The sequence below is a fragment of the Octopus sinensis genome, linkage group LG1 (genome assembly GCF_006345805.1).
Source record: "Octopus sinensis linkage group LG1, ASM634580v1, whole genome shotgun sequence".
Taxonomy (NCBI): Eukaryota; Metazoa; Mollusca; class Cephalopoda; order Octopoda; family Octopodidae; genus Octopus; species Octopus sinensis.
In genome coordinates this window covers 212,195,342-212,219,798 of record NC_042997.1, presented here as the reverse complement: position 1 = coordinate 212,219,798, position 24,457 = coordinate 212,195,342, and the positions used below count along the sequence as shown (strand labels likewise).

Sequence of the window (24,457 nt, the reverse complement as noted above, 5' to 3'; positions counted from 1 at the left end):
TTGCACCGTCCAACCCATGCTAGCATGGAAAGCGGACGCTAAACGATGATGATGATGATGATATACACACACAGGCGTAGGAGTGGCTGTATGGTAAGTAGCTTACCAACCACATGGTTCTGGGTTCGTTCCCACTGTATGGCATCTTGGGCAAGTGTCTTCTACTATAGCCTTGGGCCAACCAAAGCCTTGTGAGTGGATTTGGTAGATGGAAACTGAAAGAAGTCTGTCATATATATATATATATATATGTATATATATTTCTTTACTACCCACAAAGGGCTAAACACAGAGGTACAAACAAGGACAGACAAAGGGATTAAGTCGATTACATTGACTCCAGTGCGTAACTGGTACTTAATTTATCGACCCTGAAAGGATGAAAGGCAAAGTCAACCTCGGCGGAATTTGAACTCGGAACGTAGCGACAGACAGAATACAGCTACGCATTTTGCCCAGTGTGCTAACGTTTCTGCCAGCTTGCCACCATGTATATGTATATATATGCTGGTGTGTATGTATGTTTGTGTGTCTTTGTTTGTCCCCCCAACATCGCTTGGCAACCGATGTTGGTGTGTTTATGTCCCCGTAAGACCGATAGAATAAGTACTAGGCTTACAAAGAATAATCTCTGGGGTCAATTTGCTCGACTAAAGACGGTGCTCCAGCATGGCCACAGTCAAATGACTGAAACAAGTAAAAGAGAGTAAGAGTTTGTATATATATAAGACACTGTCCTGGATGTTTGTATGTATAAAGGCAGGACCGACCCTGATATGGGAGTAGTTCCATATGATGGGTTTCACCTGAGTTTTTGTTGCAGGTTGGTTGAAGCCTTATTAATTACACTTCCAGTCACTAATGCCTCTGTTACAGAGACAATAATGTATCGTATCTTTATTGCCATTGTTTCTGAATGTTTCCAGTTAACCTTCAGAAAGAAAGAAAAAAGTGTTTTATTGATTTGCTATTTTATTTGCAGAGAATAAGATGAATAAATAAATAACGCTTTTTATGGTGAAATCCTGTCACTTGATAATACAGATGCATAATACAGAGAAACAATAATATGCTATAAAAGCAAAAAAAAAAAAAAAAAGAGAGAGAGAAAGAAAGAAAATGATGGTTTATAGAGGGGGGGGAGAAAATTAAGACATTTATTGTAATGATGCTCGGATTAACTCCTTGCTCATATTTAGTTCTTTAGATGGAGGAGTGGGAGGTAATCATAGTACGTAAATGTACTATTGCGGACATGTGAGAAAGAGAAGGGATGTAGTTTGGTTCGTTGTGGTAGAATGTGTGAGAAGGTTTCTACACAGTGCTTCTAGAACTCAGTATTGCTGATGTGGGCGGGTTTTCTCAAGAACTTCATATCATCAGACATCTCGGTCCACGGTCACTTCCTCCGTGAGGTCCAACTTCTTGAGATCGGTCCTTAACACTTCATCCCATGTCTTCCTGGGTCTACCTCTTCCTTGGGTACCTTCATTGAAAAAATTCAAGTTTTACTCGTGTCATCTCCAACCAGACCTATTTGTCATCATCATCATCATCATCGTTTAACGTCCGTTTTCCATGCTAGCATGGGTTGGACGGTTCGACCGGGGATCTGGGAAGCCAGAAGGCTGCACCAGGCTCCGGTCTTATCTGGCAATGTTTCTACAGCTGGAGGCCCTTCCTAATGCCAACCACTCCGTGAGTGTAGTGGGTGCTTTTTGCGTGCCACCTGCACTGGTGCCAGGGGAGGCTGGCATCGGCCACGGTCGGATTGGTGCATTTTACGTGCCACCGGCACGGAAGCCAGTTGATGCGGCACTGGCTTCGGCCACGATTCGGATGGTGCTTTTTACGTGCCACCGACACGGAAGCCAGTCGAGGCGGCGCTGGCTTTGGCCACAATTTGGATGGTGCTTTTTACGTGCCACCGACACGTATACATTATATTGTTATGTTCACTGTTTCTGTTCTACACAAGAATGGCAACACTTATGTGCTTGATTCTCTCTCAAAAATATTTAGGTACAACTCTGTAATTGACAGGCTTTTAAAAGTTAAATCCAAAACCAGCAGTTTCAACAGATGATATGCTAATTCTTGGCACATCATTTTCAATTTTGATACGATTAAATTTAGAGCTGGTTTCTCTGTTATCTTAAGCCAAGCTATTTATATTTATGAGAACAAGAATTACTTTGAATAAAAGCTATTTTTCTCCTGCAACATATATTGGTACTTGTGTGAGAATGAAGAATAATTAAAGAAAATGGTCAAAAGACTTCATCTCTTCTTTCAATATGACCAATACTTCACTTTTTCTCTCACAAAACTAGAAAGCCATTCTATGTTTATGTCAGAGTGCTAGAAAGTAAAAAGAAAGCCAAATATAATTTCACATGGGTTTCTTTTCATTTGATATCAGAAGAACTATTTTGAACACGTAGGAACAGAATTATCAGAATTCCTTAAAAATGGGAGAATTTAACACAGCAACAGCTGTGCTCTGTCTAGATTCAAGTTCTTCTAACATCGTATGTGATGGCTTGAGTGGGAAAGATGAAATGAAGACACATCTGGAACACATCTGGAAGTAAATTTTAAATGGAATATATTTTTCACATGTCTGTCTTGAACATCCAAAAAATCTTTAGGTTAGCAAGTAGAAACATTTCAGTTCTTCTGTTTTCTGCTTGTATAAACATAAAGCTAAATAACGCATGCACACACATACACACACACACACGTGTGTGTGTGTGTGTGTGTGTCTTGAGATTTAAACATCCATTATTTTATGATATTGGTCTTATTGATGCTTTAACATTTCTTAACTTGGCACCTGTGCCGGTGGCATGTGTAAAAAGATTTGAGCAAGGTCATTGCCAGTACCGCCTGACTGGCCCCTGTGCCGTGGCATATAAAAGGGCACCATTCGAGCATGATCGTTATCAACGTTGCCTTACTGGCACCTGTGCCAGTGGCATGTGTAAAAAGATTCGAGCGAGGTCATTGACAGTACCGCCTGACTGGCCCCCGTGCCAGTACACGTTAAAAGCACCCACTACACTCACGGTGTGGTTGGCGTTAGGAAGGGCATCCAGCTGTAGAAACTCTGCCAGATCAAGATTGGAGCCTGATGCAGCCATCTGGTTTGCCAGTCCTCAATCAAATCGTCCAACCCAAGCTAGCATGGAAAGTGGACGTTAAATGATGAGGATGATGATGATGATGTGTATGCATGTTTGTCTACCTATTTAAGTATCCCTTAATTCATCTACCTCATAATGTTTTTATCTTCTATGTTCCCATCCATCCACCCATCTATCCATCTTCTGATCCATCCATCCACCCATCTATCCATCTTCTGATCCATCCATCCACCCATCTATCCATCTTCTGATCCATCCTTCCACCCATCCACACACTCACATTTACATTTAATGCAAAATATAATATACAGACACAAAGAATACTTAATAGAAATTATGAGGTTATGAAAAGCTGATTCTGTCCCTGGCTTCTGACACTTTTCTTCTCATGATTGTACTCTTCAAGCCACACGTACGCTTTATGTTTAAACTGTCATCATTTAGTGATTCTTCAGACCTGACATGAACCACTGGTGGCAAAATTTGAACTCACACTCATCTTACAGTTTGTTCAAAGAAATGTTCAAATATACATTTACAAAGACAAAGATATTTTCACGAGAGGTAAACCAAAACACACTTCATCACAAATATCGCTTCCACAAAACGATTGTGTGTGCATGAGGCATGTTTTGTATGGCAGGATGCCTGTCCTGTCACCAACACTCACCTATTTCCAAAAAGGATATTTATCCATTGCTGGTCATGTTTCTGTGAAAGATTGGAAATTAACAACGATGATGATGTTTATATGGTAGTGACACTCATTTACAACTATCCCAAAACAAGAGACACACGTGCATGGCTGTGTCTGTGCACATGCATGCAAATACATATATAAATAAACATACATATGTACATGACTGTACCCTTTGAACCTGGTCACCCCTGGCTCTCTTCCCTTAATCCTCAAGGATCTTAAACGCTTTATTCCTTCCTATTGACTCTTATGTATTTCGGGGAAATACTTTGTGAAATTTATTAATTAAATGCAATTAGATTTCAAATAATTAAACAGACTTTGATCCAGTAAACCTATGATCAAACCAATCTTTCAAAAGTGAACACACCATCTGTTATGCCTACAAACCATATTCAACAGTACACATCCAATGTTACCTTCACTTTAAAGATGTAAGGATGTTATACGAATGAAATTTCGCTGCTACTTTTATCTCTTGTCATACGTAAAGACCTGCTAGGATTCTTTCCAAAGATAGAACATGGCCCAGAGTCCACTGGGTATTGATTTATTCAGAATTGGTTGTTGGAAAAGTGAAGCTAATGCTGATAAGACTGAGGAACATGAAGAAGATTTGGATATTAGTAAACTGTTAAATATTTCTTATGGAAGGTCTACAGTCGGCACCCAAGTATAGGCCTAATGGCCTGGCAGTAGTAATCAACCATTTCACCGTACTTACTCTTTCATGAATAACTTTTAGCCGAAAATACCACTGTCACTATTCATTACAGGACTTTCCAGTTCCAAAATGTAATTTAGAAACTTCATATTCTTCCTATTTCTAAAATTACATAAAGTTGCTATTTTTTTCGTCTGTGGATTTCAACAAGTGAAAAAAACATTGTGTGATGCAATGGTCTTCTGCTTGGCACTGCACAGTTCTTTACTTCATCATTAGAAAATCTAACTTTCTTCTCTGTGCAGTCCCAGTTCTTCCACTCCTTAAATAACTGTTAACCTTCAGAAGATGCCACCTCTATCCAGCTGCCAGATTTAATTAACTGATCAATTCAGTTTGCTCTCGTTTCTCATTTACTATTTACCTCTCTCTCTCTCTTTCTCTCTCTCTCTCTCTCTCTTTCTCTCTCTCTCTATATCTATCTATCTATCTCTCTCTCTCTCTCTCTCTCTCTCTCTCTTTCTCTCTCTCTCTCTCTCTCTCTCTCTCTCTCTCTGATACTCTTTACTCTTTTACTTGTTTCAGTCATTTGACTGCGGCCATGCTTGAGCACCACCTTTAGTTGAGCAAATTGACCCCGGGATTTATTCTTTGTAAGCCCAGTACTTATTCTATCGGTCTCTTTTACCGAACCGCTAAGTGACGCGGACGTAAACACACCACCATCGGTTGTCAAGCAATGCTAGGGGGACAAACACAGACACACAAACACATATACACACATCCATATATATATATATATATATATATATACATATATATATATATACATATATTCGACAGGCTTCTTTCAGTTTCCATCTATCAAATCCACTCACAAGGCATTGGTCGGCCCAGGGCTATAGCAGAAGACACTTGCCCAAGATGCTACGCAGTGGGACTGAACCCGGAACCATGTGGTTGGTTAGCAAGCTACTTACCACACAGCCACTCCTGCGCCTAATCATCATCATTTAACGTCTTTTGTCGATGCTGGCATAGGCTGGATGGTTTGACCAGGGCTGGTAAACTGAGGAGCTGAGTGGGCTTCCTAACACCAACCACTCCAATTGTGTAACAGGTACCAGTTACATGATGCTGGCATCAGCCACATTACCTCCATGAGGCACAACGCTCGGACGGTGCTTTATATATATATATATATATATCAATAGATAAATAGATATACACACTAAGTACATCTATCACCATTGTTGTATTCAGTTTCTATATCATCCATTGTACCCTATATATATATATTGACTGACGACTGGCGAGCCAGATGGCTACACCAGGCTCCAATCTGGTGCAGCCATCTGGCGAGCCAGCCCTCAGTCAAATCGTCCAACCCATGCCAGCATAGAAAGCGGACATTAAACGACAATGATGATATATATATATATATATATCATCAACATCATCATCGTCGTTTAGCGTCCACTTTCCATGCTGGCATGGGTTGGATGATTTGACTGGGAGCTGGCAAACCAGAATGCTGCACCAGGCTCCGGTCTGATCTGGCAGTGTTTCTACAACTGGATGCCCTTTCTAATGCCAACCACTGCAAGTGGGTGCTTTTTACGTGCCACCGGCATGGGTGCCAGTCAAGCAGTACTGACATCAGCCACGACAATGATTTCACTTGACTCAACAGGCCTTTTCAAGGACAGCTTATTGCCCAATGATTGAAGGGTACTCTTAAATGGGTCAGTTATGCTACACTGGCATAGGTCATGGTCATAGTCTCACTTGGCTTGCTGGGTCTTCTCAAGCGCAGCATATCTCCAAAGGTCTTGGTCACTTGTCATTGCTTCTGTGAAGTTCAACACTCGAAGGTCATGCTTCACCACTTCATCCCAGGTCTTCCTGGGTTTACCTCTTCCACAGGTTCCCTCCACTGTTAGGGTGTGACACTTTTTCACACAGCTGTCCTCATCCATACACAACACATAACCATACCAGCACAGTCTTCTCTCTTGTACACCACCTCTGATGCTTCTTGTGTCCAACTTTTCTCTCGGTTTGCTTACACTGGCATTACACATCCAGTGGACCATACTAGCTTCAGTCCTTGCAAGCTTACACATGTTCTCAGCAGTCACGGCCCATGTTTCATTGCCATGTAGCATGGCTGTTCACACACGTGTCATACAGTCTACCTTTTACTCTGAACAAGAGGCCCTTTGTCACCAGCAGAGGTAAGAGCTCTCTGAACTTTTTCTCAGGTTATTCTTATTCTTGCATATATATATATATGTGCGGGTGGCACGTAAAAAGCACCCACTACACTCACGGAGTGGTTGGCATTAGGAAGGGCATCCAGCCCTAGAAACACTGCCAGATCAGACTGGGCCTGATGCGGCCTTCCGGCTTCACAGACCCCAGTTGAACCGTCCTACCCATGCTAGCATGGAAAGCGGACGCTAAATGATGATGATGATGATGATATATATATATTCCACTGTATCCTAGCAAATGATGGAATCTCTAGCAGTCTTATCTGTCTCTCTGTCTATATGAGGGGTATTGGAAAGCTCCTGGCTTTAAGGGTATCACCAAAAGGCTTGGTTGGAAGGCCCAACCTTCTGAGTTCTTTTATAAAACTTAGAAAAACTGAAGGACTGCTGCAATAAGTGTGTGAATCTGAGAGCGGAATATGTTGAATAAAATCATAATTAACTATTCCTCCTTTATTTTCTTTTACCTAAAGCCTGGAACTTTACAACACCCATTCATGTGTGTGTGTGTATATATATATGTATGTAGCCGTTGCCAGCCTCCCCTGGCACCTGTGCTGGTGGCACATAAAAAGCACCTACTACACTCATGGAGTGGTTGGCGTTAGGAAGGGCATCCAGCTGTAGAAACACTGCCAGATCAGACTGGAGCCTGGTGCAGCCTCCTGGCTTCCCAGACCCTGGTCGAGCCATCCAACCCATGCTAGCATGGAAAACGGATGTTAAACGGTGATGATGTATGTATATACACACACGTAATCTTATGGAAAATCCTTGAAAAACCCGGCCCCTACATCAACAGGAGCAAGCATTGCAAGCTGTGCATAACTGATCAGGCAAAAATATTAAAGAACTCCCTCAATCCAGGGAACATCTTAAATTCCTGAATGGAAGTCTTCAGACCCTGCTAATATTTCAAAAGATTCCCACTGAAGTCCTGGAATCCACAAGCAGACCACGTCAATTATGGGTAGCAGTCTAAGGCCGACAGCCCCTTGTGCTTAACCCTTTGTCCAAGTGTTCAACAAGTAGCTACAAGGTCTTTTCTCCCTCCACTTTGAATAGAGGTTATTGGCCACGGGCCTTTAGGGCCTGAAGTAACATTGTAAAACTAAATGCTTTATGGACATGGGACCTAGGGTAACCTCATAAACTGGTCATAACTATATTTAATTACTCTATAACTTAGTGTGCTCCTCTTTCAGATTTATGATTTACTGATCACACACACACACACGATACTTATCTTGGGAGGGTCAGTATGCCAATATTAAACACACACACTGTTTCTGTTTCACTTCTTTATTTTTGGGGGGTCAATTGCTTAGTAATTTAATCTACCAACTAATCAGTTGTTTGATTAATCATTTGGTTTATCAATCAGTCTGTTGTGTTTGCCAAAATCCCTTCATTGCCATTTGTGACCTCTTCAGCAACATGGTAAAACTAAAAGTATTTCTCTGTAAAGTAGATATAATGATCGATCAATACCCTCCAATCAATAAATGACTGATTGTTGTAAATAATTATAGAATTTAACAGCTCAGTTACTTTTGAACCCAGTAACTTCTTTAGAAATGTGTTGTTATATCTGAAGTCTTTTGAAAAGTATTAACATAGAAGTCCTCAGATATTCAAATTAGTTTGTCTTTCTATTCAATATAATAATCTGGCTTATTTTAAAGTGCAACCACCAATGTTTGTCTTTCTGCTACACTAGCTTTACCAACCCTCCCTGTTTCCCATTGTTGCTGGAAACCTGAGACCTACATGAACATTTCATGAAGAATGGACATGGTAATCCGTTTCCAATCCAACTATCTGTAGATTGTAGATTGTATCCCTGTCGGAATGTCTAATGCATGATGTCTTTTTCCGAAAGCTCTCCTTCTTTGGTCTGTCTCTCTGTCTCTTCTCACCTCACAGAATGCTTCCAAGTTTCTTACCTTTCTTCTCTCTTCTAACAATATTTTGTCCTTTATTATTCTGTGCAAGTGTGGCTGTGTGGTGAAGGAGCTTTCTTCCCAAACATGAAGTCTCCGGTTCATTCCCGCTGTGTGGTACCTTGGGCAAATGTCTTCTACCATGGCTCTCAGCTGAACAAAGCCTTGGGAATGGCTCTGGTTGACAGAAGCTGAAAGAAGCCTGTCTTATGGCTATCTCTGTGTGTGTGTGTGTGTACCTTGTCTAGACATTTCATGATGTAAGCGAGCATCACTATGATACAAGTGAGGTTGTTTGTTTCTAGTCTTCCATGAAAACCATGTCTGGCCATAAGCGAGGATTGGTGACAGGAAGGGCATCCCGTCATAGGAAATCTGCCTTAACAGATTCTGCCTGATCCATGCAAACATGGAAAAGTAAACATTAAACAATGACAATGGTGAGATGTATGTCTGTATTTTTTGAATTAGAATATTGCCTTGTGTCGTTGTTTCATGTAACATTTACAGACTTTGGCTGTCAACCAGTCTGGCCTGTGTCTTATTATTGCAACGAATGCTTAATTGTCATTGTACTTTGACTCTCATATTTAACTGGTATCAATCACATTTTCAATTATCAATGGAACGCAGTTGTGAAGATTTCAACTGCCATGAATAAAGCACCCCCCTCTCTCTCTCTCTTTTTTCCTGTGTTTCTTCTACAACAGGGAAGTATAACACAATTAGCAAACAAGACAGCCACTAATGTCTAAGTTCTATATTGATATTGTTGTACTGCTAAGAATATATACTGGTAGCAATGCTAAAATACCATTTGCCACTGCTTCTCCTTCTTCTCCTTCTAATGGACTCCACCTTCTTACCGATAAAAGCAGTTTGTCTTGTGCTCTCTCTCTCTCTCTCTCTCTCTCTCTCAAGATGGTCTCTTTTTTCCATTACCAGTTATTGATTACCTTCTTATCTTCCCAGCTGAAAAATGGCATATTTACATTCTGTCTTAAAACACACATACACACACACATACATACATGCGTGCATACACATACATACATACACGCACTTACATACATACATACACGCACTTACATACATACACACACATACACACATGCATACACACACGCATACATACATACATACACACATACATGCATACACACATTCATACATGCATACACACATACATGCATACACACATACATGCATACACACATACATACATACATACACACACATACATACATGCACACACACATACATGCACACACACATACATGCATACACACATACATGCATACACACATACATACATACACACATACATACATACACATACATGCATACACACACACACATACATACATACACACACATACATATATACACACACACACACATACTAGGGATAGATGAATGGTTAGTGAGAGCTGTGCGGGCCATGTACAGGGACGCCGCTAGTAGGGTGAGGGTTGGAAATGTGTACAGTGAAGAATTCAGGGTAGAGGTTGGGGTCCACCAAGGCTCAGTACTCAGCCCCCTCCTATTTATCATAGTCCTCCAGGCAATAACGGAGGGATTCAAGACAGGATGCCCTTGGGAGCTCCTCTATGCTGATGACCTTGCTCTAATTGCTGAGTCGCTATCAGAACTGGAGGAGAAGTTTCAGGTGTGGAAACAAGGACTAGAATCGAAGGGCCTCAGAGTCAATCTAGCTAAAACCAAAGTCATAATCAGTAGGAAGGTAGACCAATCACAAACGCCTTCAGGTAGATGGCCCTGCTTGATCTGTAGAAAAGGTGTAGGTAGAAACTCTATAAGATGCACCAAGTGTAAGCTATGGACACATAAGAGGTGCAGCAATGTCAAAGGAAGGCTAACTAGGAAGATGGTTTTTGTATGTGGCAGATGCTCAGGAACAATAAACACTGAAAATGCTCTGAGACCAACTTCCGTCACTTTCCAGGGAGAAAAACTAGAAATAGTTGATAGTTTCCGTTACCTAGGTGACCAAGTCAGCAGCGGGGGCGGGTGTGCTGAAAGTGTAACTGCTAGAGTAAGAATAGCTTGGGCAAAGTTCAGAGAGCTCTTACCTCTGCTGGTGACAAAAGGCCTCTCGCACAGATGAAAGGCAGACTGTATGATGCGTGTGTACGAACAGCATGCTATATGGCAGTGAAACATGGGCCGTGACTGCTGAGGATATGCGAAGCTCGCTAGAAATGAAGCCAGTATGCTCCGATGGATGTGTAATGCCAGTACTCACACTCGGCAGAGTGTAAGTACCTTGAGAGAAAAGCTGGACCTAAGAAGCATCAGTTGTGGTGTGCAAGAGAGACGTTTGCGCTGGTATGGTCATGTGGCGAGAATGGATGAAGATAGTTGTGTGAAAAAGTGCCACACCCTAGCGGTTGAGGGAACCTGTGGAAGAGGCAGACCCAGGAAAACCTGGGACGAGGTGGTGAAGCACGACCTTCGAACTTTAGGTCTCACTGAGGAAATGACTAGAGACCGAGACCTCTGGAAGTGTGCTGTGCGCGAGAAGACCCGGCAGGACAAGTGAGTCCATAACCCGTGGCCTTCTACATGGGATGGAGCCAGCCTACGTATGCATACCTTCCTTCTTGGGACACAAAACTCTACTTGTGAAGACGTGATGAGGCAAGTGAGGATCAGAATCGAAATCGATCAATGGAAATTGCGGATGTGCTACCAGTGCCGGTGGCATGTCAAAACTCTGCTGTGAAGACCCGTTGAGGCAAGTGACGATCAGAATCGAAATCGATCAATGGAAATTGCAGATGTGTTACCAGTGCCGGTGGCATGTAAGAGAACTTTCCGTTTCGCGACCGTTGCCAGCACCGCACCGTTTCGTGTCCGTTGCCAGCCTTGCCTGGCCCTCGTGCCGGTGGCACATAAAAAGCACCATCCGTTCGTGGCCGTTTGCCAGCTCTGTCTGACACCAGTGCGGGTGGCACGTAAAAAGCACCCACTACACTCACGGAGTGGTTGGCGTTAGGAAGGGCATCCAGCCGTAGAAACACTACCAGATTTGACTGGGCCTGATGAAGCCTTCTGGCTTCACAGACCCCAGTAGAACCGTCCAACCCATGCTAGCATGGAAAACGGACGCTAAACGATGATGATGATGATGATGATGACATACATACATACATACACACACATACATATATACACACACACATACATATATACACACACACATACATACACACATACACACATACACACACAGATACACACACACACATACATGAAGAGTGAGTGAGTTAGCAGAATCATGCATCCATACCTAAACCCACACATATATGCTGTTAAGATTTCCTTTATTTCTTGCCATTCTCAAACCTCTTCTAAAACACCTTCCAGCCTCACTGACTTTATTATTCATTATCTGCATGTTTTAAAATTAAATTCCATTGTTCTATCTTTGATTTTCGTTTCCTTTCTGTTGTTCCACAAGGTATGATGAATGGGAAATATGTTTGTAAACACAGCCACACCATAGGACTAGAATGTGATGTCTCAGTTGCTCTGCTGCCAAACGTAGGGTTTACACTACTTTCACACACACTCACATATACTCTTTTACTCTTTTACTTGTTTCAGTCATTTGACTGTGGCCATGCTGGAGCACCGCCTTTAGTCGAGCAAATCGACCCCAGGACTTATTCTTCTGTAAGCCCAGTACTTATTCTATCTGTCTCTTTTGCTGAACTGCTAAGTGACGGGGACGTAAACACACCAGCATCGGTTGTCAAGCAATGCTAGAGGGACAAACACAGACACACACACACTTATATATATATACATATATACGACAGGCTTCTTTCAGTTTCCGTCTACCAAATCCACTCACAAGGCTTTGGTCGGCCCGAGGCTATAGCAGAAGACACTTGCCCAAGATGCCACGCAGTGGGACTGAACCCAGAACCATGTGGTTGGTAGGCGGGAAATATATTTGTAAACACAGCCACACCATAGGACTAGAATGTGATGCCTCAGTTGCTCTGATGCCAAATGTAGGATATACACTACTTTCACACACACACACATATCTTAACGTTTACTTCAAAGTTCAGTTATAATATAAACAATTTTACATTAATCTGATTGGTAACTCTATATTCTGTAGAATACAGATTTATTATTATTTAACAATAATATCATTGGCAGTGATATCAGAGTTTTGGACTGTGATGCATTGAAGTTAATCTTGGCTTTATATAGTCACTGTTGAGTTAAAAATCTTCCTTTGGTGTGTGGGTTTGCGTGGAGGGTAATTAGGTTGTGGGGTGGGATGTAGCAGAGAGGTGTTTTGCAGAAGTTCTTATTGTTTAGAATGTTATTGTTTAGGGTTAATAACCCTAACCCTGATTGTTTAGAATTTATTCAATGTGTATAAACTTTATAAACAGGTTTGTCTATTTATGTGTGTCCACTTCAGGTCATGGGATTGTTGTTAGGGGTTCACAAAAGTGGTTCCTAGACTTAAAATGTAAGTCTAGGGTGTGCCAGTAGTTTTAGTTCTTTTCAGGTTTATTGGGTTTAATCCTTCGCTTTGACAGTATAAAGGTCAAAAGTTCAAAGTTTAGTCCAGTATTTAAAAACTTAGTAATTGGATGTGCCAGCTTCTTTTATAAAGCTGTCTCCACCTCAGGTTTCATAGTCTTGTGAGCTGCATGATGTCCTCACAAATACCAGTGGTTGACATCCAGCTATAAATCTATAAAGGCATCCCGCTATAAAAATCTATGCCAAAGCAGACATTGGAGTATGTTGCAGTCCCTTGGAACCATCAGATACAGTCAGAGCATTGAACTCATGCAGCATGGACATTAGACAACTACTATTATTATTATTATTATTATTATTATTATTACTTTTTTTTCTTCTTTCAAATTTGTTTCCATTTCTTGCTGAGTATGCCCGACTCCTAGGGCAAAGAAACTCAAAGTATACATTGGTAGGCCATTAAACCAAACTCAATAGTTCGTTCATTTTTTTTTTTTTTTCAATGTGTAGGTCTTTATATTTTCTGAGCTTGTCAAACTCTTTCGCTGAGATATTATGATCACAGGGGATGCTCATGTCGATCAATAAGCAAACTTTATTGTTTTGGTCTTTCACAACAATATCTGGTTTATTGGCCTTGATGATTCGGTCTGTATGTACTGGAAAGTCCCACAGAATGGTTACATTTTCTCCTTCAGTTACAGCCTCAGGGTGGTGATTATACCACTTGTCGGCAGTTTTGATATTGTAATTATTATTACAATTATTATTATGATAATAATAATAATAATTATTATTATTATTATATTATTATTATTATTATTAGGCTCTGTATAAAGTACACAACTAGCCTGTGTACATATATTGAAAGATCTGATACATAGATGTGCTCTGAAAAATCAATGTTAGTATTGAAAAGCTGAAAACTGTTTATTTCTGTCCCACAGAAAAGGTTTAATTGGGTTGAAATATGTCCAGAGTTATCTTCCATGCCCACTAAAGGCCAGATTCACTCCATACAACATCTAATTTAATACCATTCTGTTGTCACTCAGTTTAACACCATTGCCTGTGGTGATCCTGAAAAAGGTTATTGGCACTGTTCCCCCACCCCTGCCACCCCTTCCTCTTCTGACCAAGATATTCAAACAACAAACTGAATTGGTTAAATGTTAATATTGTTCTTGTTATGTAGAATAAATTCAAGACTGCACTAATAATCACCTAAACTACATCTGTATCATAGTTGCTTTGACTTACATTTGAAGATATTCTATCTTAAACAGCTGTCTAAAAGCCACATAAGATCACCACTTATCATAGATTTCTATTGCAACAAATACACCATAGTGTGTTGGCATTGTCCACTTCAATGATAACGCTCTGTCATCTATTATATCAACACTGTGTATTTCTTTGGTCTACCTTATCAGATAAATTATTTGGTTTAAGTCCTTTTCTATCGCTGTAGAGATACATTAGCCATTTAAAACTGTATACATTATTGTAATTCTGTCTCTCTGACTATATACACAATATATTGAGCTCTATCTTTAAAAGTGTATACATACATTGTTACATTTAGTTTTATTTTTAAACACGCACAAAAGAAAATTACATAGCACATCATTAGCCAAATTTATCTAGAATCTCAAGAATGGGACAATTATACATATCACACTTCCATTCAAAGGGGATGGGATAGTTGGAATTTTCATTCCATAGAAGCATTAGAAATCTTAAGGTATAAGTCAGGTCTTATTAATGAAAGGAGTTATTCATCCATTGTTCCTATTAGTTCAATAAAACATTTAAAGATAATTCCATTTAGCTAACTCAATTTATGCAATATTAATGAACGAATTTTCCATTCTCTGTGATTATTTAACATGTTATAACCCCCACTTATTTAATTCCTATGAACTGTAATCATTTGCTTCTTTTCATTTAATTTCAACTCTAATTGACTTAATAACATATGCATTCCTTAGGGGTCATATATCTATGTATTACTTTATCTATACGTATTTTATTAAATTTCAACTGTTAATTGACCTAATGATATTTAGTATAATTTCCTGGGAAGCTTACAGCCCTGTTCTTTAAACTTACATCATATTAGATTTTCCTCTTCAACCTTTTATTAGTATTTCTAAAAGTATAGTAGTAGATGTGGCTGCTAGTATCTGAACATTCATCTTGTATAGTGTGCTCCATAGATTTCAATTTTCTTGACCTCTTAATGTTGGTGTTCCAGTTGTTGCTGTTGATTGTGGAATTAAAGGGACCTTTTGTCTTCATGATCCCTCTTTTTTTATGCACCTTTCTGATGGAAAATAAATTAATTCCACTAGTTATAAAAACAATCATAACCAATTAATAAAGGTGATACTGCTACCTTTGCTCGTTAAAGAAGAGAAGGATGAGAGATTGGGAGATGGCAGGTGCACCATCCCTAGCTGTCATCTCTCGAATGACATTAATAGGGTAGATGTGAGAGACAGGATCTAGCTGGTTCCAACATAAAACAGGTGGAATATTTGGGCCAGATATGACCAGCAGAAATGCTCAAGAGTTGAATCCTTTACACAGCAATACATATAGATTTCTCTTTCACATAATTATTTTGGAATTTTCCATTGTTGGTAGAAAACTTGGCAGTGATTATAAACATCAACACACTCCATTCAGAATGTATAAAATAATGCCAGCAAATGAAATTAAAAGAATATTCTTTGTGCACTCTAAGAAACTTTATCTTTACACTCTGAAAATTATATATTCCATTTGAAATTTGGAGAGGAATTTTTGTGGAGATGGTACATAAAAAGCACCAATCACATGTGATTGTTACCAGTGTCACCTTACTGGCACAGGAAAAACATTTGGGTGAGTTCATTGTCTGCCGCTGGACTGGCTCCTGTGCAGGTGGCACATAAAAAATACCACTTGAGCATGAGTTGGACGGTTTGACTGAGGGCTGGTGAACCAGATGGCTGCACCAGGCTCCAATCTGATCTGGCAGAGTTTCTACAGCTGGATGCCCTTCCTAGCGCCAACCACTCTGAGAATGTAGTGTGTGCTTTTACATGCTACCGGCAAGAGGGCCAGTCAGGCGGTACTAGCAACGGCCGCACTCAAATGGTGTTTTTCACATGCCACCAGCCCAAGTGCCAGTAAGGTGATGCTGGTAACGATCACGCTTGAATGGTACTTTTTACGTGCCGTCGGCACGTGACAGTTAGTTGGTTGTTATAATAAAACTCAGAGTTTTGGATGTTGAGGCTGAAGCCTGCTCCAGCATCTTATCAGTTATTAAGACAAAAACGTGTTTTTGTCTTAATAGCTGATAAGATGCCAGAGCAGACTTCAGCCCTGGCATCTGAAACTCTGAGTTTTATTATGGCAACCGACTAATTGTCACATATTATATTTATAGATAAATTCCTCTATTTTACATAATATCGAGGTCTCATTCATCTTTTTGTTGTCATGTTATTATTATCAATATATTATATCAATGAAAAGAAGACAGAAAATTCTTTAACGCATCTCAGAGTTAAAGAATTTCCTTTGTCCTTTCCTTCACCAAACTATATGACAGTATAATCATCATGAAGCATGGATTTTCTATACCAGAAGTATTTTGGCCGTCAGCTGGATCTTGACAGTTTTAATAACCCAGTATCCAGTTGAGTTCTTCTCTGGAAATATCCCAACTTCTCACCCAAACCAAACTTATATTAGCCATTTGCTCTCTCTCTCTCTCTCTGTCTCTCTCTCTCTATCTCTCTCTCTATATATATATGTGTAGCTGGGGGTATGTATTGATATGTATGTATATATATATATATATATGTATATTCCAAATTGGCAGTGCCTTGGTAGATAATGCTATTAAAGGTGTGCAGACAGGGAAAGTCCCCAGCCCATCAGGAATCACCGCAGAGATGCTCAAAATATCTTGTAGTGTTGGCTATAGCCTAGTCACCCGTATAGTTAACCAGGTGATACACGAAGGAGTCATACCCAACGACTGGTGTAGCAGCACCATAGTCAACTGCTACAGAGGTAAAGGTGGTGCATTAGATACAAATAATTATAGAAGTATCAAGGTATTGGATCAGGTAATGAAGGTTACGGAATTTACTGGATGCTTTCACACGGCACCAGCACGTGTGTTCATGTGGCAGCAGCTCAGGAGCTTTTTACATGGCACCAGCACCCGTGAGCTCACAAAACAAGAACCTCTCAGCTGAGAGAGGGAACGGGGGACATGCCTGTATGTATGGATGGCCACAGTTTTAATTCGTGTGTGTGTGTGTGTGTGTGTGTATCACACACACATTGATTTATCGATTTGTTTTCAGTAATTTGAAACTGTCTCCAAAGTTGTACCCTGTCATTGCTCAAAATTCTTTTACAAGTTTTTCAGATTTTAAAATCGAATTCCTTACACCATCCTTATTAATATAAGAATACTCTATCAATGATTTGTCTAAACAGATTTCATCTACATTCTCATTGTATTTGTTTATTTTAATACTTCTTTGGTTTTATACAAGTATTAAAATCTGAAAGCTAATGCCTTGTAATTGATGGGTCAAATTTTATAATCCCCGACATGGTGATTGCTGTAATATTTAGTTCGGACTTTACTCATCTCAAGTGTTTATCAAAATTGTGAATACATCATGTTGAATTAACACAACGTTCTCGTTATTAAAGTTATTGGAAATGTAATTTATTTGTGATCTCCCAAGGGCTTTGTTTTATTAATCATGTTATTAATTTCTCATTGAATTCTCATTCTGATTACAATTCAGAAATAGATTTACAAAGCCAATCTAAGTGGACACAGTGGATTTCTTCCAATTACAGCTACCCTCCTTCGTGTAATGCAGGGGCAGCTACCTATCTCTTCTACAACAGAACACCTGGGTCTTTCCCTCCTCCGTTACATTTTATCACCTAAACACCTGCCATACAGCCACCTCCCCTCTACTGCAACCCCACACACTCAGGGTGGGTATGGTGGGGGTGGAGCTTGTTCTCTTTTTCCTTTCTATGTCTTGCAAGTCACATGGTGACCTCATTAATACCAGTGTTGCATAAAAAGTGCCCAGTATACCCTATAAACTTGTTGGCATTAGGAAGGGCATCCAGCTGTAGAAATAATGACAAATCAGACATTAGAGTTTGATATTGTCGTCCAGTTATTGGATCCGGTCAAACCATCCAACCAATGCCAAAGCAGACATGAAGCAAGGTGATTCCTTAGAGATTTGGTCTAATTCTTTCGACATTCTTAATCATCATCATCATCATCATCGTTTAACGTCCGTTTTCCATGTTAGCATGGGTTGGATGGTTTGTGTGGGGTCTAGGAAGCCAGGAGGCTGCCCCAGGCTCCAATCTGATCTGGCAGTGTTCCTACAGCTTGATGCCCTTCCCAATGCCAACCACTCCGAGAGTGTAGTGGGTGTTTTTTTTCATGCCACCGGCACAGGGGCCAGAGAAGCTGGCATTGACCACGATCAGATGGTGCTTTTTACATGCTACCAGCACGGGGGTCACAACTACAATTTCCATTTGATTTGATCCTTGCTGAAGCACCAGGTCATGTTGAAACTTTGTCTGCTCTCATCAGGTGAACACACTGAAATGTTTCCCTATGACATTCTTACTGCAGCTCCTTTCTTGTCTTATCCTCATTATGTCTACCCCCAACTACTGCACTCGGTAATGAACATGTAAAGGGAACTGGTTGCTTCTTTACACTTTTGGGGTGCAACTTGGGTGCAACACAATTTCCTTTTTGTTTCTAGAAACTACCAGTCAGGAACGAAACGCGAGTTTAGAAATATATACAATTCTTTATTCTCTTATTCAACAATGAAACACGATGGTATACTGGTATCCACCTAGTTCAACACAGCAAGGCTGAATTCTAACGTTTGTAAGCTTCTTACAACAATTCAGCATTAATAGAACAGGTTAAATCCTAAGTGTCTGGGACAGGAGAATATGCTGATCACACGTATGAAAATACGTCCTTTCTCTTCTATCGCCATGTCTCAAGTCCACGACGCTATTAAGGAACGCGATAGAATTTCTTCTTCAGTCTCTAGCGCATGTGCATGAGGGAACTTCCTTATGCCTTTCCAGAAGGTTCCAACCCCGCACACGCACACTGAAGAAGGACGTTCTGCACACGCACACTGAAGAATGACGTTGCCTGTGCGCACACTGGAATATGACGTCACTACAAACATGTCTTTAGCCCTCAGATTACTCTGTCAAATATAATCCTTATTTATTAAAAACTGTTTTGAATTAATCATGTGTCATCTAGAAGCATTGAGGGTTTGATAATGTGATTGTTTATTTTTAGAATGACATTGTAGGGTTGGTGTGAGAGGCTGGATCTGGCCAGTTTAACCATAAAACTAGTAGAATATTTTAGCCAGATATGACCAACTTAAATGTCCCTGCATAGAGTGGTGTCACCTGGGCAGGAAGACAGAGTCAGCTGCCTGGGAAGAGGACGGGGAACATTTCAACAGAAAAATAGATTTAAAGTAATAATAATCCTTTCTCCTATAGTCATTAGGTCTGAAATTCTGTGGAGGGGGGGGGCTAAGTAAATTGAATTGCCCCCAGTACTCAACTGGTACTTATTTCATTGATCTTAAACGGATGAAAGGTCAGGCTGACCTTGGTGGAATTAACTCTGATTGCAGAGACAGCATGTGAACGATTACTCTTTTACTTGTTTCAGTCATTTGACTGTGGCCATGCTGGAGTACTGCCTTTTAGTCAAGCAAATCAACCCAGGACTTATTCTTTGTAAGCCTAGTACTTATTCTATCGGTCTCTTTTGACGAACTCCTAAGTTATGGGGATGTAAACACACCAGCATCGGTTGTCAAGTGATGTTGGTGGGGGACAAACACAAACATATTCACACACACACATACATATGTTAGTTAGTTACTAACATATGTATGTGTGTGTGTGAATATGTTTGTGTATATATATATATACAAATTGAAATAGGGGTTGTAAATGCAACCCTCCATGGGATAACATATATCCAATATACTGCTAGTGAAGTCCCCAACAAAGTTAATACATAAATGTTAATGATTGCGATGCAATCAATTCATTTACTGTATTATATGGGCAAAGGTAAAATGATTTACCATAAATTACTAATACAAGATAAGAAAATGGAGAAATACATCTAAATCAAATATCAATTACCAGATAATACTTAATCACATGCTTTATTAAACCACCACATAAGAGACTGTAGGGTTAAATATAAAAAGCAGAACAAATCAGTGCCATCATGTTCCTATTAATTATGTAGTCTTAGTTTTTTCACACAACATTTTCAAAGTTCTTCACATGAAATAGTTTTCTTTTACAGTTCTATATTGAAAAGATGAGGAATTATGTACATTATTTACAGTTGATGGATATTTGTCCTCATCTTGTTTGTTGTTAACACAATGTTTTGGTTGATATACCCTCTAGCCTTCATCAGGTGTCTTGGAGAAATTTCAAACCTGGGTTCTCATTCCTAAGGTATTTTCCAATATTATTATTATTAAAAATAATAATAATAATAATAATAATAATAATAAGTCCCAGGCAGTGGCTCTCATGGCTTCTGATCTTAACTGATTGGAAGTGTTATCATGTACATTGTTTTGTCTTGGTATAAAAGATGGGCTACAGCAAATATTCTGCTCAATACCACAGATTTGCTTGTCAGTTGTTTGACCTTAACCAGTTGAGCATGTCCCTTAGTGGCTGACGATATGTGCATCTCTGATCATGAGCAGAAGTAGTGGGGGAGCATCATAGCCATGTGTTGAGAGGGATTCTTTGGGGTTTGAATAATTCACCTCTGGAAACATGGGTGGTTCTTTCAACATCCTTAAACAACCCTTATTCAGGGACCTTTTGAGCGGGATGGGCTACTCAACCTGAAGAAAATTCTAACTGGGCCCCACCTGCAAGGTCATGTGCTGTTTATCTTGATATGAGATCACCATGTCGCGCACATATGGTTGTGATGCATGTGCCTGGTGTACCTTTATCAGACGGGTATTCATGATGGGTATATTGGGCTTCGTATATTTTACCCCAGTGTCACTTTGATGGCATGCACTGCTCTCTCACTCAATAATAATAATAAGGATAATAATATCGAAAAATACCTTAGGAATGAGAACCCAGGTTCGAAATTTCTCCAAGACACCTGATGAAGGCTGGAAGGGTATATCAACCAAAACATTGTGTTAACAACAAACAAGATGAGGACAAATATCCATCAATTGTAAATAATGTAAATAAAGTTTTCTTTTAGCTTCTTGAATAAATGACTCCCTTGTTCTATCTCTCTCTCTCTCTCTCTCTCTCTCTCTCTCTCTCTCTCTCTTCTTATACTCATTTCTTAGTAATTATCTCACGAGATATTTCTTTTCATTTATGCTCTTTTATTATGTTTTATGCAAATTTTCTAGATTCGGAATGATTCTTTCGAAATTCCTCTTGATGTTCTTTACTTTCAGATTTTTTCTGTTTTCTAAATGTTTTTGTAGATGAGTCCTGGCCTCTAAATCTATTTTCTTGAATATTTTTGTGTGTGTGTGTGAAATCCTTCCTACAGCTGGGTATGTTTGAAAAAGGAAAAGAATGACTTCACTGGTAGTTCTAATTAATTTAATTTTCTGATGATATAATATACATTAATTTTATAAGTTAATTTTACAAGGGAGGATTACCAGTGAAAAACAAAATGAAGTTGATTCAGTCATAAGAAAAGAATTTGAAAAACATCTGACCATTTTATTTTCCACCAAAGGTCAACTATTCAAATGGAACCATCAAGAGGATACTTTCACAAAGGCTTCATAAAACACTCCCTAAATACCCCACCACCCTCCATCAGTTATCTTGTTTTTACCATTCATTATTTTCTTTCAGCTCTTATTCTTCAATACTCCCCCACTCTCACACTTATTATTAATAAACCCCAACCCAAATATCCAAATCTCTTTTAATTATAGAATCACACAGCACAACACAACCTGAGATCTGTTTGACAACCACCACTGATGAATGTGAGAAAGTTAACATGGAATCTTTAACAGAATCTCCCCACCAAAGTTAACAAAGAACTTACTCAGATCTACAAACCAAACTTTAAAATTATATTATTAGAAAATTAGATTGATTAGAACTACCTTTCTTTTACTTTTTCAAATATATGTGTGTGTGTGTGTGTGTGTGTTTTAAGTAAAATGATATAATAAGGCCAAGGCAGTGTGATATTTCTAGGACATTTATAAAGAGAAAGATAGTCTTACAGCTGGGTTCAGGGATTTAGAAGATATCCCATCATCAGAGATGGAGATAGAAGGAAACAGAAGGAAATAGTAGAGTTTACTACATAAGAAAGGGAGAAATGGTGGAAGTCTAAAGGGAAATACGAGAATAAAAATATATGTTGGATGTTAAAGTTGGTGTTCCATTATCCAATGAATCTGCTGTGTAGAACGGGTCAAGTGTCTTCTTGTCCTTGGTATGTAAATTCCAATAGCAGTTCATATTTTGTTATTTCAGCAGTCCTTCTGTAGCATTTACATAGCCTTACTTGCCTTTGGAGTCTTCTGGATACCAATACCTCTCATATTATATATATATGTGTGTGTGTTTATACATACATCATCATCATTTAACATCCGTTGTCCATGCTAGCATGGTTTGGACGGTTTGACAAGTGCTGGTCAGCTGGAAGGCTGCACCAGACTCCGGTCTGATTTGCCATGGTCTCCACGGCTGGATGTCCATCCTAAATGGCACCTGCGCTGGTGGCTCGTAAAAGCACCCACTACACTCTTGGAGTGGTTGGCATTAGGAAGGGCATCCAGCTTTAGCAACCATACCAAAACAGAATGGAGTTGGGTGCAACCTTCCAGCTTGCCAGCATGGACAATGGTTGTTAAATGATGATATATATATATATATAAGAAAATAGAGATAATTAAATTAACAATTATTAATTAATTTAATTATCTCTCTTTTCTTATTTTCTTAAAAATATAAGTACACCCTGGTTTATCCAGTTCCCTTGCTGTTGAATATTAATTGTAATTATGCAATGCTTCTTGCTATGCGTAATAAACCAGTATATTTATTGGATTTAATTATCCCTTAATGAGGGTTTTAACTTATATATATATATATGTGTGTGTATAGGTGTATGTGTGTGTGTGTATATATATATATATATATATATAGTTGACAGTACCTTGGTAGATAAGGCAATTAGAAGTATGAAGACAGGGAAAGCCCCAGGCCCATCAGGAATTACTGCAGAGATGCTCAAAATATCTGGCAGTGTCGGTTATAGCCTAGTCACCCATATAGTTAACCAGGTGATACACGAAGGAATCATACCCAATGACTGGTGTAGCAACACTATAGTCAACTGCTACAAAGGTAAAGATGATGCTTTAGATACAAATAATTACAGAGGTATCAAGTTGTTGGATTAGGTAATGAAGGGCACGGAAAGGGTCATAGCCCAACTAATTAGGGAAAGAGTTAGTTTAGATGAGATGCAGTTTGGTTTCGTGCCAGGGAAAAGCACCACTGATGCCATATTTCTGGTAAAACAGCTGCAGGAGAAACACCTAGCCAAAGATAAGCCCCTGTACCTGGCTTTCGTTGACATGGAGAAAGCCTTTGACAGGGTCCCCCGATCCCTTATCTGATGGTCATTGAGCAAACTAGAGATAGATGAATGGTTAGTGAGATCCGTGCAAGCCATGTACAGGGATGCTGTCAGTAAGGTGAGGGTTGGCACCGAGTACAGTGAAGAATTCAGGGTAGAGGTTGGGGTCCACCAAGGTTCAGTCCTCAGTCCCCTCCTATTTATCATAGTCCTCCAGGCAATAACGGAGGAATTCAAGACAGGATGCCCCTGGGAGCTTCTCTATGCTAATGACCTTGCTCTAATTGCTGAGTCACTATCAGAACTTGAGGAAAAGTTTCAAGTGTGGAAACAAGGATTAGAATTGAAGGGCCTTAGAGTCAACCTAGCTAAAACCAAAGTCCTAATCAGTAGGAAGGCAGGCAAACCACAAATCCCTTCAGGTAGATGGCACTGTTTG

At 39.7% G+C, this 24,457-nt stretch overlaps 1 protein-coding gene across 2 annotated transcripts in view; it reads left to right on the top strand.

Annotated features, from left to right (window-relative positions):
* Positions 1 to 24,457, top strand: part of LOC115211914 (phosphatidate cytidylyltransferase, photoreceptor-specific) — a 286,511-nt gene that overhangs the window by 61,043 nt on the left and 201,011 nt on the right. Inside the window, exon 1 of one of the 2 annotated variants that reach the window (XM_036509250.1) lies at positions 8,560 to 8,583. The exons of the other annotated variant lie outside the window; for it this stretch is intronic. Within the exon in view, the coding sequence (XP_036365143.1) occupies positions 8,575 to 8,583 (9 nt within the window). The 5' untranslated portion in view covers positions 8,560 to 8,574. Of the gene's footprint in view, positions 1 to 8,559; positions 8,584 to 24,457 lie in introns of those variants that run through there. 2 annotated transcript variants of the gene reach the window in all.